Below are 13631 nucleotides of genomic sequence, written 5' to 3'. Positions count from 1 at the left end.
ATGATGATTATTATACAATAAGAGCTCTCCTTAAAGCTCCGGCTTGATTTGGCTGGCTCACTCCAGCTTCGTTAACTTGATTAGCGCGATCGTAGTTGGCGAGGACGGGCTGGGAACGGATCCCTAGAGCCTAGAGGTAGGAGCACTAAGGGCGGACCTTATGAAGTGCTGTGTGTACACTCTCTATCTATCCTGCTCTGATGCGCGTGTCTAGGTAGGGTAGGATTGCAGTCTTGTTACACCAAACAGTCCTATCAACCCTCCTATAATTATATTATCTTCAATAATATAATGGTCTATACGCTCACGAAGAGTTGCTTCGAGAGCCAAACGACAAATGTTTGGCCTCTTCGCACTCGCATTTATGGCGAAGTACCGACTGATCCACGCCGGGCCTTATCACACCCGGCCCTACCCTGGATGCGTAACGCTCATCCTACTAACGACAGATGAACGACAACCTAACATCCTCAAATCACAACGGAAAGCGCCTTATACGCTACCCAAAGTCTCAAATAAATCAACACGCGGTTCGCCTTACTACCTTCGGTTGGCTTAGCAACCTGCGGATAGCGACTAACTCGGTCATGGCACGTAATTTGTGCGCTCCAGATGTTTTGGCGTGACATGCCCTCTCCTGTCCTCCTCTGCCATCCCTTGCTATCCTCTCCCCTCCTCAGGTCTCCCTCGCCCTCTCCTGCCCTCTCTGTCGCGTCATATGACTGTAGCATCGAACAAAACACGTGTGTACGGCCATACCGTTCCTTGCTCTCCTCTGCCCTCCCTTGCCCTTTCCTGCCCTCCTCTGCCCTTTCTTGCCCTCCCTTGCCCTCTCTGCCGTCCCTTGCTTCCCTTGCCCACTCCTGCCGTCCCTTGCTCTCCTCTGCCCTCCTCTGCCCTTCCTTGCATTCCCTTCCCTCCCTTGCCCTACTCTGCCCACCCTTTCCCTCCCGTGCCCTCTCCTGTACTCCTCTGCCGTCCCTTGCCCTCTCCTGCACTCCTTGCCCTCCTCTGCCCTCCTCTGCCCACTCTTGCTCTCCCCTGTCCTCCTCCGCCCTCCCTTGCCCTTTCCTCCCCTCTTGCTCTCCCCTGTCCTCCTCTGCCCTCCCTTGCCCTCTCCTCCCCTCTCTGCCATGGTTGGTGTAGGTGGCTTGTGATTGTGGAGAAAAGGTGGGATAGCAGTGAAGGAGAGTGGCTTGGAGGTGGACAGCAGGAGATGCTGGTCCCGGACGGTCAGGGTCAGGAGGGGAGGGATCTCAGTGTAGTCAGCGGGAGCAGGCAGTGCCTGTGTGCCATGCCTTTCTCGGGTGTCTTAAGAGGCCCTAAGTGCTGTTGTTCTGTCTTATACTGGGCTGCACCTGGAAGCCCGCAATCCCCAGGAGGACACTGCTGTACAGACTAATTCTTTGGCTGGATGGGTAATTGAGCAGTGAGGTAATGATGGCCATGCTGGGTAGGTGTATGTTGCTAGTGTTTGGTTAACAGCTGGCCTTAAAGGTTGCCTACCCAGGGGCCAGGAGGGTGTTCCCATTACCGGGGTGAGTGCTGCAGCTGCATGCCCACCCCTGCACTGTAATTTTCCTCAGTCCAGGTGCTCATCCTTTCTCACCCTGCAGGGTGAGCATCCCACATACAGTGGTGTAACATCTACCCCGTGAACAGTGGTATGCATACCACATCTAGCATATCACGTTACATGTACGTCTTGCATAGCAGTTCAATAAAGTGCGCCCTATTGGCGTGATGGTAGCTGTGCCACACATCCGCCTGTTTACCGTCGCACCCATTGGGTGCGATGGTAGCCGTACCGCACATCCGCCTGTTTACCGTCGCACTCATTGGGTGCGATGGTAGCCATACCGCACATCCGCCTGTTTACCATCGCACCCATTGGGTGCGATGGTAGCCGTGCCACACATCCGCCTGTTTACCGTCGCACCCATTGGGTGCGATGGTAGCCGTACCGCACATCCGCCTGTTTACCATCGCACCCATTGGGTGCGATGGTAGCCGTGCCACACATCCGCCTGTTTACCGTCGCACCCATTGGGTGCGATAGTAGCCGTACCGCACATCTGCCTGTTTACCGTCGCACCCATTGGGTGCGATGGTAGCCGTACCGCACATCCGCCTGTTTACCATCGCACCCATTGGGTGCGATGGCAGCCGCGCCACACATCCGGCTGTTTACCGTCGCACCCATTGGGTGCGATGGTAGCGGCGCCGCACATCTGGCTGTTTACCGTCGCACCCATTGGGTGCGATGGTAGCGGTACCGCACATCCGCCTGTTTACCGTCGCACCCATTGGGTGCGATGGTAGCGGTACCGCACATCCGCCTGTTTACCGTCGCACCCATTGGGTGCGATAGTAGCGGTGCCACACATCTGCCTGTTTACCATCACACCCATTGGGTGCGATGGTAGCCGTGCCTCACATCCGCCTGTTTACCATCACACCCATTGGGTGCGATGGTAGCCGTGCCTCACATCCGCCTGTTTACCATCGCATCCATTGGGTGCGATGGTAGCCGTACCGCACATCTGCCTGTTTACCGTCGCACCCATTGGGTGCGATGGTAGCCGTACCTCACATCCGCCTGTTTACCGTCGCACCCATTGGGTGCGATGGTAGCCGTACCTCACATCCGCCTATTTACCATCGCACCCATTGGGTGCGATGGTAGCCGTACCTCACATCCGCCTGTTTACCATCGCACCCATTGGGTGCGATAGTAGCCGTGCCACACATCTGCCTGTTTACCATCGCACCCATTGGGTGCGATAGTAGCCGTACCGCACATCTGCCTGTTTACCGTCGCACCCATTGGGTGCGATGGTAGCCGTACCGCACATCTGCCTGTTTACCATCGCACCCATTGGGTGCGATGGTAGCCGCGCCGCACATCTGCCTGTTTACCGTCGCACCCATTGGGTGCGATGGTAGCGGTACCGCACATCTGCCTGTTTACCGTCACACCCATTGGGTGCGATGGTAGCCGTACCGCACATCCGCCTGTTTACCGTCACACCCATTGGGTGCGATGGTAGCCGTACCTCACATCCGCCTGTTTACCATCGCACCCATTGGGTGCGATGGTAGCGGTACCTCACATCCGCCTGTTTACCATCGCACCCATTGGGTGCGATGGTAGCGGTACCGCACATCCGCCTGTTTACCGTCGCACCCATTGGGTGCGATGGAAGCCGCGCCGCACATCCGCCTGTTTACCATCGCACCCATTGGGTGCGATGGTAGCGGTACCGCACATCTGCCTGTTTACCGTCGCACCCATTGGGTGCGATGGTAGCCGTACCGCACATCTGCCTGTTTACCGTCACACCCATTGGGTGCGATGGTAGCCGTACCTCACATCCGCCTGTTTACCATCGCACCCATTGGGTGCGATGGTAGCGGTACCACACATCCGCCTGTTTACCATCGCACCCATTGGGTGCGATGGTAGCGGTACCGCACATCCGCCTGTTTACCATCGCACCCATTGGGTGCGATGGTAGCCGTACCGCACATCCGCCTGTTTACCGTCGCACCCATTGGGTGCGATGGAAGCCGCACCTCACATCCGCCTGTTTACCATCGCACCCATTGGGTGCGATGGTAGCCGTACCTCACATCCGCCTGTTTACCATCGCACCCATTGGGTGCGATGGTAGCGGTACAATGGTAGCCGTACCTCACATCCGCCTGTTTACCATCGCACCCATTGGGTGCGATGGTAGCCGTACCTCACATCCGCCTGTTTACCATCGCACCCATTGGGTGCGATGGTAGGCGTACCTCACATCCGCCTGTTTACCATCGCACCCATTGGGTGCGATGGTAGCCGCGCCTCACATCCGCCTGTTTACCGTCGCACCCATTGGGTGTGATGGTAGCCGTACCTCACATCCGCCTGTTTACCATCGCACCCATTGGGTGCGATGGTAGCCGTGCCACACATCCGCCTGTTTACCATCGCACCCATTGGGTGCGATGGTAGCCGTACCGCACATCCGCCTGTTTACCGTCGCACCCATTGGGTGCGATGGTAGCCGTACCGCACATCCGCCTGTTTACCGTCGCACCCATTGGGTGCGATGGTAGCCGTACCGCACATCCGCCTGTTTACCGTCGCACCCATTGGGTGCGATGGTAGCCGTACCGCACATCCGCCTGTTTACCGTCGCACCCATTGGGTGCGATGGTAGCCGTACCGCACATCCGCCTGTTTACCGTCGCACCCATTGGGTGCGATGGTAGCCGTACCGCACATCCGCCTGTTTACCATCGCAACCATTGGGTGCGATGGTAGCCGTACCGCACATCCGCCTGTTTACCATCGCACCCATTGGGTGCGATGGTAGCCGTACCTCACATCCGCCTGTTTACCGTCGCACCCATTGGGTGCGATGGTAGCCGCGCCACACATCCGCCTGTTTACCGTCGCACCCATTGGGTGCGATGGTAGCCGCGCCACACATCCGCCTGTTTACCGTCGCACCCATTGGGTGCGATGGTAGCCGTGCCACACATCCGCCTGTTTACCGTCGCACCCATTGGGTGCGATGGTAGCCGTACCGCACATCCGCCTGTTTACCGTCGCACCCATTGGGTGCGATGGTAGCCGGACCGCACATCCGCCTGTTTACCGTTGCACCCATTGGGTGCGATGGTAGCCGGACCGCACATCCGCCTGTTTACCGTCGCACCCATTGGGTGCGATGGTAGCCGCGCCGCACATCCGCCTGTTTACCGTCGCACCCATTGGGCGCAATGGTAGCCGCGCCGCACATCCGCCTGTTTACCGTCGCACCCAATGGGTGCGATGGTAGCCGCGCCACAATCTGCCTGTTTACCGTCGCACCCAATGGTAGCCGCGCCACAATCCGCCTGTTTACCGTCGCACCCATTGGGTGCGATGGTAGCCGCGCCACACATCCGCCTGTTTACCGTCGCACCCATTGGGTGCGATGGTAGCCGTACCTCACATCCGCCTGTTTACCATCGCACCCATTGGGTGCGATGGTAGCCGTACCTCACATCCGCCTGTTTACCATCGCACCCATTGGGTGCGATGGTAGCCGTACCTCACATCCGCCTGTTTACCATCGCACCCATTGGGTGCGATGGTAGCCGTACCTCACATCCGCCTGTTTACCGTCGCACCCATTGGGTGCGATGGTAGCCGTACCTCACATCCGCCTGTTTACCATCGCACCCATTGGGTGCGATGGTAGCCGTACCTCACATCCGCCTGTTTACCATCGCACCCATTGGGTGCGATGGTAGCCGTACCTCACATCCGCCTGTTTACCATCGCACCCATTGGGTGCGATGGTAGCCGTGCCTCACATCCGCCTGTTTACCATCGCACCCATTGGGTGCGATGGTAGCCGTACCTCACATCCGCCTGTTTACCATCGCACCCATTGGGTGCGATGGTAGCCGTACCTCACATCCGCCTGTTTACCATCGCACCCATTGGGTGCGATGGTAGCCGTACCTCACATCCGCCTGTTTACCATCGCACCCATTGGGTGCGATGGTAGCCGTACCTCACATCCGCCTGTTTACCATCGCACCCATTGGGTGCGATGGTAGCCGTACCGCACATCCGCCTGTTTACCATCGCACCCATTGGGTGCGATGGTAGCCGTACCGCACATCCGCCTGTTTACCATCGCACCCATTGGGTGCGATGGTAGCCGTACCTCACATCCGCCTGTTTACCATCGCACCCATTGGGCGCGATGGTAGCCGTACCTCACATCCGCCTGTTTACCATCGCACCCATTGGGTGCGATGGTAGCCGTGCCACACATCCGCCTGTTTACCATCGCACCCATTGGGTGCGATGGTAGCCGTACCTCACATCCGCCTGTTTACCATCGCACCCATTGGGTGCGATGGTAGCCGTACCTCACATCCGCCTGTTTACCATCGCACCCATTGGGTGCGATGGTAGCCGTACCTCACATCCGCCTGTTTACCATCGCACCCATTGGGTGCGATGGTAGCCGTGCCACACATCCGCCTGTTTACCGTCGCACCCATTGGGTGCGATGGTAGCCGTACCGCACATCCGCCTGTTTACCATCGCACCCATTGGGTGCGATGGTAGCCGTACCGCACATCCGCCTGTTTACCATCGCACCCATTGGGTGCGATGGTAGCCGTACCTCACATCCGCCTGTTTACCATCGCACCCATTGGGTGCGATGGTAGCCGTACCTCACATCCGCCTGTTTACCGTCGCACCCATTGGGTGCGATGGTAGCCGTACCTCACATCCGCCTGTTTACCATCGCACCCATTGGGTGCGATGGTAGCCGTGCCTCACATCCGCCTGTTTACCATCGCACCCATTGGGTGCGATGGTAGCCGTACCTCACATCCGCCTGTTTACCATCGCACCCATTGGGTGCGATGGTAGCCGTACCTCACATCCGCCTGTTTACCATCGCACCCATTGGGTGCGATGGTAGCCGTACCTCACATCCGCCTGTTTACCGTCGCACCCATTGGGTGCGATGGTAGCCGTACCACACATCCGCCTGTTTACCATCGCACCCATTGGGTGCGATGGTAGCCGTGCCGCACATCCGCCTGTTTACCGTCGCACCCATTGGGTGCGATGGTAGCCGTACCGCACATCCGCCTGTTTACCGTCGCACCCATTGGGTGCGATGGTAGCCGTACCGCACATCCGCCTGTTTACCGTCGCACCCATTGGGTGCGATGGTAGCCGTGCCGCACATCCGCCTGTTTACCGTCGCACCCATTGGGTGCGATGGTAGCCGTACCGCACATCCGCCTGTTTACCGTCGCACCCATTGGGTGCGATGGTAGCCGTACCGCACATCCGCCTGTTTACCGTCGCACCCATTGGGTGCGATGGTAGCCGTACCTCACATCCGCCTGTTTACCGTCGCACCCATTGGGTGCGATGGTAGCCGTCACCTCACATCCGCCTGTTGACCGCAGGCAGATGTGCGGTGGAGTCTGTTTGTTTTCATGCAGTTCAGTCAAGCCTAAGATAGTCGTCGGAGCATGCCAAACTATGATTACAAATGGTAAGACTTAGCCCCCCCCCTCCCGGAGTGTCTATTCCCCGGGGTGGAAGTTGTCTAATGAACTACGGTGAGGCCAGGAACACCAATTGTTCAGCCAACAGTGCTCGTCATGCCTCTGCTTCAATTGGCTTGTTCATCACCCTCCCCCCGGATCCAACTACGATTTTAGTAAAGCCCGCCTGTCCAAAACACTGTGGATGTGTGAGATATGCCCACGTCTGTGCCTGCACCCCCAATCGGAGACACTGGCAACAATGCTGATCACGTCACCAATACACCCCGATCCTGAGATCCACTGCCGTGACCCGGGACCAGCTGTGCGTGGTGCACCCCTTCCAGGGTTTCGCCCACCAAACAAGAGTGTCCATGTCATCACCCCAGCATGTAGCTGGTAGTCCATGCCTCCACCAGTCATGAAAGGGTCACATGCATATTGGCCTATGCCGTACACACCAGCGGCCGTGAATACGCTGCTGGCCCAAGCATCCGCCTTGTAATCATTTCCGTATTCCACTGCCTGATGATGACATAGCTGTCCCAGGCCATGCATGTCACTGCTCGTGAAACCCCCATGGCCCCCTTAGTAGCTACCCGACTGGTCCCCACCGTATACCCTCCCGTACAAGCCCGCGACGCATGCGTCCGAATGTCACCATGGCTGCAGTCGGGGGATGGCAAAACGAGGGGGGAAAGGGGGAAAACGCAGCGGGGCAGAATGGTTAGGAGGGCGTGTTTCAGGGCATGACGGGGGCCCCCTCAACCTAGGCGATGCATTCCTTCTAACATCATCATGGCTGCAGTCGGGGGATGGCAAAACAAAAGGGGGAAGGGGGAAAACATTGCGTGGCGGGCCGGGAATTGGAACAGTACAGAGGTGCCACCCACGTTAGGGTGGGTCTGGTGTCAATTCCCAGGTGTCCCGTACTGACCCATGATACATACACACATTTGTACGTGGGCACATGAGCACACGGATGGTGGGGCACACACATTCACTCCAAAAAAAGAACGGAGGGAGGGAAGGCCAAGGGAGTGAAGGGGACAGCAGAGGGGAAGGCACAGGATGGAAGAAGGGAGGGCACATGGTAGGGGAAGGGAGGATGTTGGGAGGGAGCGTTGAGGGAAGTGGGGGGGATGATGGAGGAAGGGTGGAGGAAGAGTGGGAAATGGTATTGTGGAGGGATTATTGAGGGAGGGTGAAATGAAGGAAGGATGGAGACGGAGCGCCATGTCTCCCTTACTTCACCCCCCGAAGGAAAAAACAGCCACACAGATCTATGGGGCCGGAGGCCTCAGTGATATTAGCATATGCATCATTCACACCCACACGAATCCCCCAGGGTCCCTGTCGTATTGAAGTCATTTAGCCAGTGGCTCCCCCGTTCGTTTGACTGGACATTTATAGGAGAGTCATCACACACAACCAGAAGAGGCGCACAAACATGTGGCATGCCAAAACAGCCATCAAACCCTAAGTAATTCAACTTAGGGAGAGGCACCCCCAGAATCCCGGATGGGCAGTGGCAGGTGTTGTGTCGTATGCGGTTTTTATAATTGTTTGGATGTTGTGCACAACACATGGGTGAGGTGGGGTGGCCCATCCATCTCCGCCGGCCGGCGGTCACCCGACAGCCCCTGGTTTGCCCTGCACCAACAGCACGCCTCCCGGGTTCCCATGACCGGCAGTCTGAAAGCCATCCAGCTGCTGTGCACCTATGACCGACAGCCCAGCACCTATGATCTATCTGCAATGTATCTACCCTACACAAACCGTTTTGGGGCTCCTGGAGGCCCATAAAGCGCAGCCGGGGCAACATGCGCTCCCTTTAAGTCGACCATGCAATGCCTTGCCTACCCTATATTACAGAACAATCCTATGCTTTTCGGTGCTTTTGGATGGGTACAAAGCGAGAAGTCCTGTCATCATCATGTGCCATGTCGACGTCAGAGTGCCCGCGCGTGAAGCTGTTTGCTATACTAGTTAAAGCAATAACTTTGATTTAGCTATGAAGTCTCTGTTGCCCGTTCGTTTGGCTTTATGAAATTGCGTAACCTCTGTCCGGCCGTCGCAGTTACCATCTACCAAAGTATGTGCGCTTTGCGCAGAATTTAAGCTATAAAGACATGCAATAATTAACTCAATTGGTGTTCCTGGCCTCGCAGTAATTCGTTAGCCAACTTCCACTCCGGGGCATAGGCACTCCGGGTCTTGGCCTGCAGAACCCGTCCACATTCACACAATGCCTAAGTCTTGCAAATGCAGCAACCTTTTCTGTAATAAATTACACCTCGAAATCCATGAACGGTTTGCCTCATTGGTACAGGTCGCTTGCAATCACGCCGTACACATCTTCATACATCTGTCCAGAATGACTACATCCTGCTTACATTCGTCAGTCATATAGGCAATATTGCGATATCATTACGATCATCGATGGACCTTGAGGAAGAGCGTGCTACATGCATAGCCAGAAACGAAGCTAAGTTAGCAGAGCTTGGTCTTTTGCATTCACCTCCCCAGTCCAACAAAATTACAAGCACTGGATTGAAATCCCGCCGACTTCGTAGAAGGATCGACCAAGCAGTGCAGCCGGCGGTCGACCTTGTCCGCCCTTCATCACGGCACAGTAGGAGAGAGGTCACAGCCATTACAGGATCTGATACCACTGAAGAGTCCGAGGAATACTGTGAATTGGAATCAGCACATGAGCGCATGGTAAAGCTGTGACCTTTTGCGCCGCCGAATATCCTGTTGAACTTGCTTGCTTTACTTGTCAAGCATGAATCCCTCTTTCTTTGCTACCCATTCCTTTCGCATTATCGAAGGAGGCTATTCAGAACGTTCCTGAACCTAGTCCAGGTGACCTTCCTGGCCTTCAAGGCATTCCAGTGGAGGTTCGGGATATGGCTGCAAAAATAGGCTTCGAAATCGGCTGTAGGCCGTTCCAGCTGTTCTATACAGCATATGATAAATGGAAGTCGGATTTCAAGCCGGCTTTTAACAGTCCAGGATCAGCCAAGGCTACCATTGACATGTTCAGCACCTCTACGAAATGGGCTTCAGGCAGAGAGACCTTCTTGACCAGCAGCAGGTCAACAGGGTGAGCCTCGAAACGGTAAGCATAGAAACCTGTTGCTTTACTGTGAAATTACAGACTAAACGTGATGTTGTTACAAACCCTAAACACAACCATTCCAGTCACTTGTTGAGGAGGTTTTGTGTATCTGCTGCGTTTTATATGTGAAATTCTCCTTACTGAGAGGTACAACACTGCACTGCTTAATGAATGTACAGTTCAAGGAGAGTGTCAAGCCCAAGATGGTACAAGTGGTGCCACCAAACTTCATCAATAGGCTTGAGGCAGCCTTTGAGGCGGTTGCCAACCCAAACCCCCGGAAGAGGAAGAACAGCTGGGATAGCCACGAAGGAGATGGGGACGATGGTGAATGTGATGGCACCAAGGATGCATCAGGAAGTAGGCTTCACAGGGTGTGCAGCATGCCAAGAGGTACATCCTGGAGAAGTTGTACAAGTTCTTCGATCCAGTCCTGAAGGATTTCAATTCAGCATCCAAGATCTACTTGGAAGTGGTAAGTTAGGGGCAGGGTTGAATTATTCATCTTTGAAAGACTATCACTCAATACTCATGGGTGCTGATGCTTGACTACAGACCGAAAAGGAGATTGAGGACTTTATGGTTACACTGGGTGGGCGAGACAGAACCGTGGCTGGCTTCCACTTGGACTCAGAAGCAACCGACCATGACATACACGCACATGTCCGGAAGTCCCTGGTTGAGAGATGGAACAACCGCAAGAAGTGGATTGGAAATCTACAGCAGCAGGCCAATGTGGAGGGTGAGTACTAAGAGTACTTTGGAAACAGTATTAAAATTGTTTTTGGTACTGTGTATGCTGCAAATTCATTCTAGCCCTTATTTGTAAATGCAGAGATAAGAGAAGAGACTTAGTTATAGTTTGGGGTCATTGAGTTTTCAACTTGCTTGTATTGAAACCTCAAATATGCATACTATTAAACATACCTGCCTGCATACATCATACATGCAGCTGAAGACCTTACTAACCATGACATATGTGCATGTCTTGCCAGCAGATGCTTTGAGATTCAACTCCTTTGGAGCTGACAAAGAGGAGTTTGAGAAGTACCAGTCTTCACAGTCGCACCTGCAATACTTGCAGAAGAGCTTAGGGCCTCTAAACAATGAAGATGACAAGTTCGTCTTCATTGTTGAGGGCAAGGACAGTCCTGTGCTCTTAGCTGGCGGTGTGGTCTTTGGCAGTCTTGTAAGTTAATTAGGCTTCATGTTTCTTCGCAAGAATGACCATGTTGTCATCTGCAGCCGCCTCACAACATACAATTAATGTAAGCATGTGTGGCATACATTGCAGCTGCAATGCAGTGCAACCATGAACTGCTTGAAATTAATGTCTTTGCCTGCTGGATTATAGATTTTATGCTACTGCTAATAATATAATAATTATGTTTCTTTTCATACATGTCGACAATGTTGAATAAGCACTGGTCGGTCCCTCCATATTCACCATGCAGGAAAACAAAGGTGTCCGTTTTCATTCTGCACAGGGTGAACAACAGCAAGAAGACCTCCATGGTATTGCCCAGTGGTACCATTAAGGTTGGCAAGGAGCTAAAGAAGCACATGGTTGTAGAGCTTCCAGTGCAGAGCCTACTTAGCGCTTGGCAGATTCAACAAGCAGCAGGTCAAGGAGTGGGCTTTCTCCCATGGCTGCACAAATGTTCTATGGAATGACTCCATGGTCCAGTACAAGGGCAAGCTGGCGTTGGTTGCTTAGAGAGGTTCCTTGATGAGCAGGGATACAGAGCAAGTGGGCAGCTGCAGTCTACGGCTATGTGGTTCAGTGGTGTGTAGTAGGTGTTCACTAGAAAAAAAGGAAGCAGTGCAGTAGTAGTGCGGAACAGGTCACAGGTGAAGGTTGATGAAGAACATGTGTGTATAATTGCAGGCCAAGACAAGGTACTGCTGTTGCTGTTATGATTTTGGTAGCAGCCTCCAGACTTGTAAAGAATAGAGACAATAGATGCCTGTACAGGCCAGCTGGCTGTGCACTATACTGCACAACTCCACATGATGAGCAAGTGAGGTGACCAGGGCGACCCAGACTGTTGTGTGTAATACATACATATGTATATAATTCCTGACGAATGTGGTTTTGTGCCTACCCATGCAGTACAAGCTTCTATCCCCAATGATGGCAAATAGATGCTGATGGCATGAATATTGAAGTCAGACAGCTTTCCAAAAAAAAGAGAATGTGTGATTTAACAGTGGACAGGGATCATGTAAAAGCTCATAACATTCATAACAGCTGCAGCGTCTGAACCTCAAAACAGCAATTAAAATCCTTAAACAGCAGTTCAGCAAATTATCTAATGGCAACAGCCAGTAACATGATGGAACTTCCTTTTAGCACGTCCCTGCTCGTAACAGCTTTCAAGGCCTGTCAGCAACTACAGCCCTTGGCAACGCTTAACAACTTAAGTGAATTGAACAATTGCTAACAATTAGCTTCCCAAAACCCTAACAGCCGTCAAAAATTCTTTCTCAGCATCTGGGTGACCCAACCAGAATGTAACATCCTGTCAACAATATCCTGTTGTGGCAGAAAGCGCTCTGTTACAGGTCCTTACAGCTGCTAACAGTCCCTAGAATCAGACAACTGTTAACAGTGTGGGCTCCAGGTATATGTCAGTCACAGGGCCAAACAGGACAAGACAACCTCTAACCCAGTGTCTAACTGGCTGTTATGCCACGTTGACAACTATCATCAGCAGCTGATAATGAGCCCGGCTGACAGCCCCGCCTAAGAAGTTAGACGCTGTTAGACCCCCTATGAGTTGACATATATATGTGTCACTCGTGAAGGCTACTACAGATATGAACATGTGTTCATAATACTGCTGTGTTTGCTTGCAGACTGCAGACAGATATGGTACGGCTGTTTGGCCGATACAAGAACTGGGGAAGCATCCCCAAGTTCTTTAACATGCGAAAATACACGTGGTGCATCCGGCAATGGGGCATGACTGACTTGACAACGACGGGCCCCAAGGAGAGCTTTGTGAAGACTGTGCGTAAAGCATGGGAATTTACAAACAAGCATCCTGACACCATAGATAAGCAGGCAAGTGTGAACTAATCAATATCAGGGGTGTATTTGCCATCCATATGCAACACCTAAGATGACTTGTGAGTGACATGCATTCTGTGTGCCACCGCCTTCATCATACAAATCTGGCAGGTTGTGAATAAGCTGGGTGCCATCACTGCTGGGGGGATGGCTGCTGAACACGAGGGTGCAGCAGCAGAGGCAACTGATAAGCACCTGGTATGTGTGCTTGAAGCTATGTATGTGCTGCAGATGTTGCTGTAACCATCTACGATTTTATATGCCGCTACACGCCTAACCCACGTTGCACGTATCAACGTACCTGTGTACCAGAAAGCACAGGTACTCAGGGACAAGAAACATGCCAGCGGCCGGTCAGGTCTCAGCCTT

The 13631-nt window shown here is 53.7% G+C and overlaps 3 protein-coding genes across 3 annotated transcripts in view; 2 read left to right on the top strand and 1 right to left on the bottom strand.

Moving 5' to 3' along the window:
* The window catches only part of VOLCADRAFT_100511 (uncharacterized protein), a gene marked incomplete at both ends in the record, with an annotated part of 4452 nt that extends 3004 nt beyond the window's left edge, over positions 1-1448 (bottom strand). The window contains 3 exons of the mRNA XM_002959069.1: positions 542-722; positions 941-1219; positions 1359-1448. Coding sequence (XP_002959115.1) covers positions 542-722; positions 941-1219; positions 1359-1448 — 550 coding nt within the window. The remainder of the gene's footprint in view (positions 1-541; positions 723-940; positions 1220-1358) is intronic.
* A 1907-nt stretch (positions 1449-3355) lies between these two features.
* On the top strand, positions 3356-6589 carry VOLCADRAFT_70370 (uncharacterized protein; the record flags this gene model as incomplete). Its single annotated transcript, XM_002959073.1, has 2 exons — positions 3356-3462; positions 6538-6589. 2 exons carry the CDS (start codon positions 3356-3358, stop codon positions 6587-6589), a joined length of 159 nt encoding a protein of 52 aa, XP_002959119.1.
* A 2883-nt stretch (positions 6590-9472) lies between these two features.
* VOLCADRAFT_108478 (uncharacterized protein) lies at positions 9473-12431 on the top strand. Its single transcript, XM_002959072.1, has 8 exons — positions 9473-9789; positions 9900-10189; positions 10369-10563; positions 10745-10931; positions 11188-11378; positions 11435-11457; positions 11644-11813; positions 12303-12431. Exons 2-8 carry the CDS (start codon positions 10127-10129, stop codon positions 12332-12334), a joined length of 861 nt encoding a protein of 286 aa, XP_002959118.1. The 5' UTR covers positions 9473-9789; positions 9900-10126; the 3' UTR covers positions 12335-12431.
* The last annotated feature ends 1200 nt before the right edge of the window (positions 12432-13631 follow it).

This window comes from Volvox carteri (genome assembly GCF_000143455.1).
Source record: "Volvox carteri f. nagariensis unplaced genomic scaffold VOLCAscaffold_122, whole genome shotgun sequence".
NCBI lineage: Eukaryota > Viridiplantae > Chlorophyta > Chlorophyceae > Chlamydomonadales > Volvocaceae > Volvox > Volvox carteri.
The sequence above is the reverse complement of the archived record's forward strand: the minus strand, read 5'-3'. Positions and strand labels throughout refer to the sequence as shown.

What these genes read in the sequence shown, in the direction of transcription:
- VOLCADRAFT_108478 (XM_002959072.1), top strand. Translation starts at nt 10,127, where the DNA reads ATGGGCTTCAGGCAGAGAGACCTTCTTGACCAGCAGCAGGTCAACAGG. An exon ending in ACAGGGTGAGCCTCGAAACG is followed by an intron (nt 10,190 to 10,368) that starts GTAAGCATAGAA and finishes ATGAATGTACAG; the next exon opens with TTCAAGGAGAGTGTCAAGCC. An exon ending in CCTCACAACATACAATTAAT is followed by an intron (nt 11,458 to 11,643) that starts GTAAGCATGTGT and finishes TTCACCATGCAG; the next exon opens with GAAAACAAAGGTGTCCGTTT.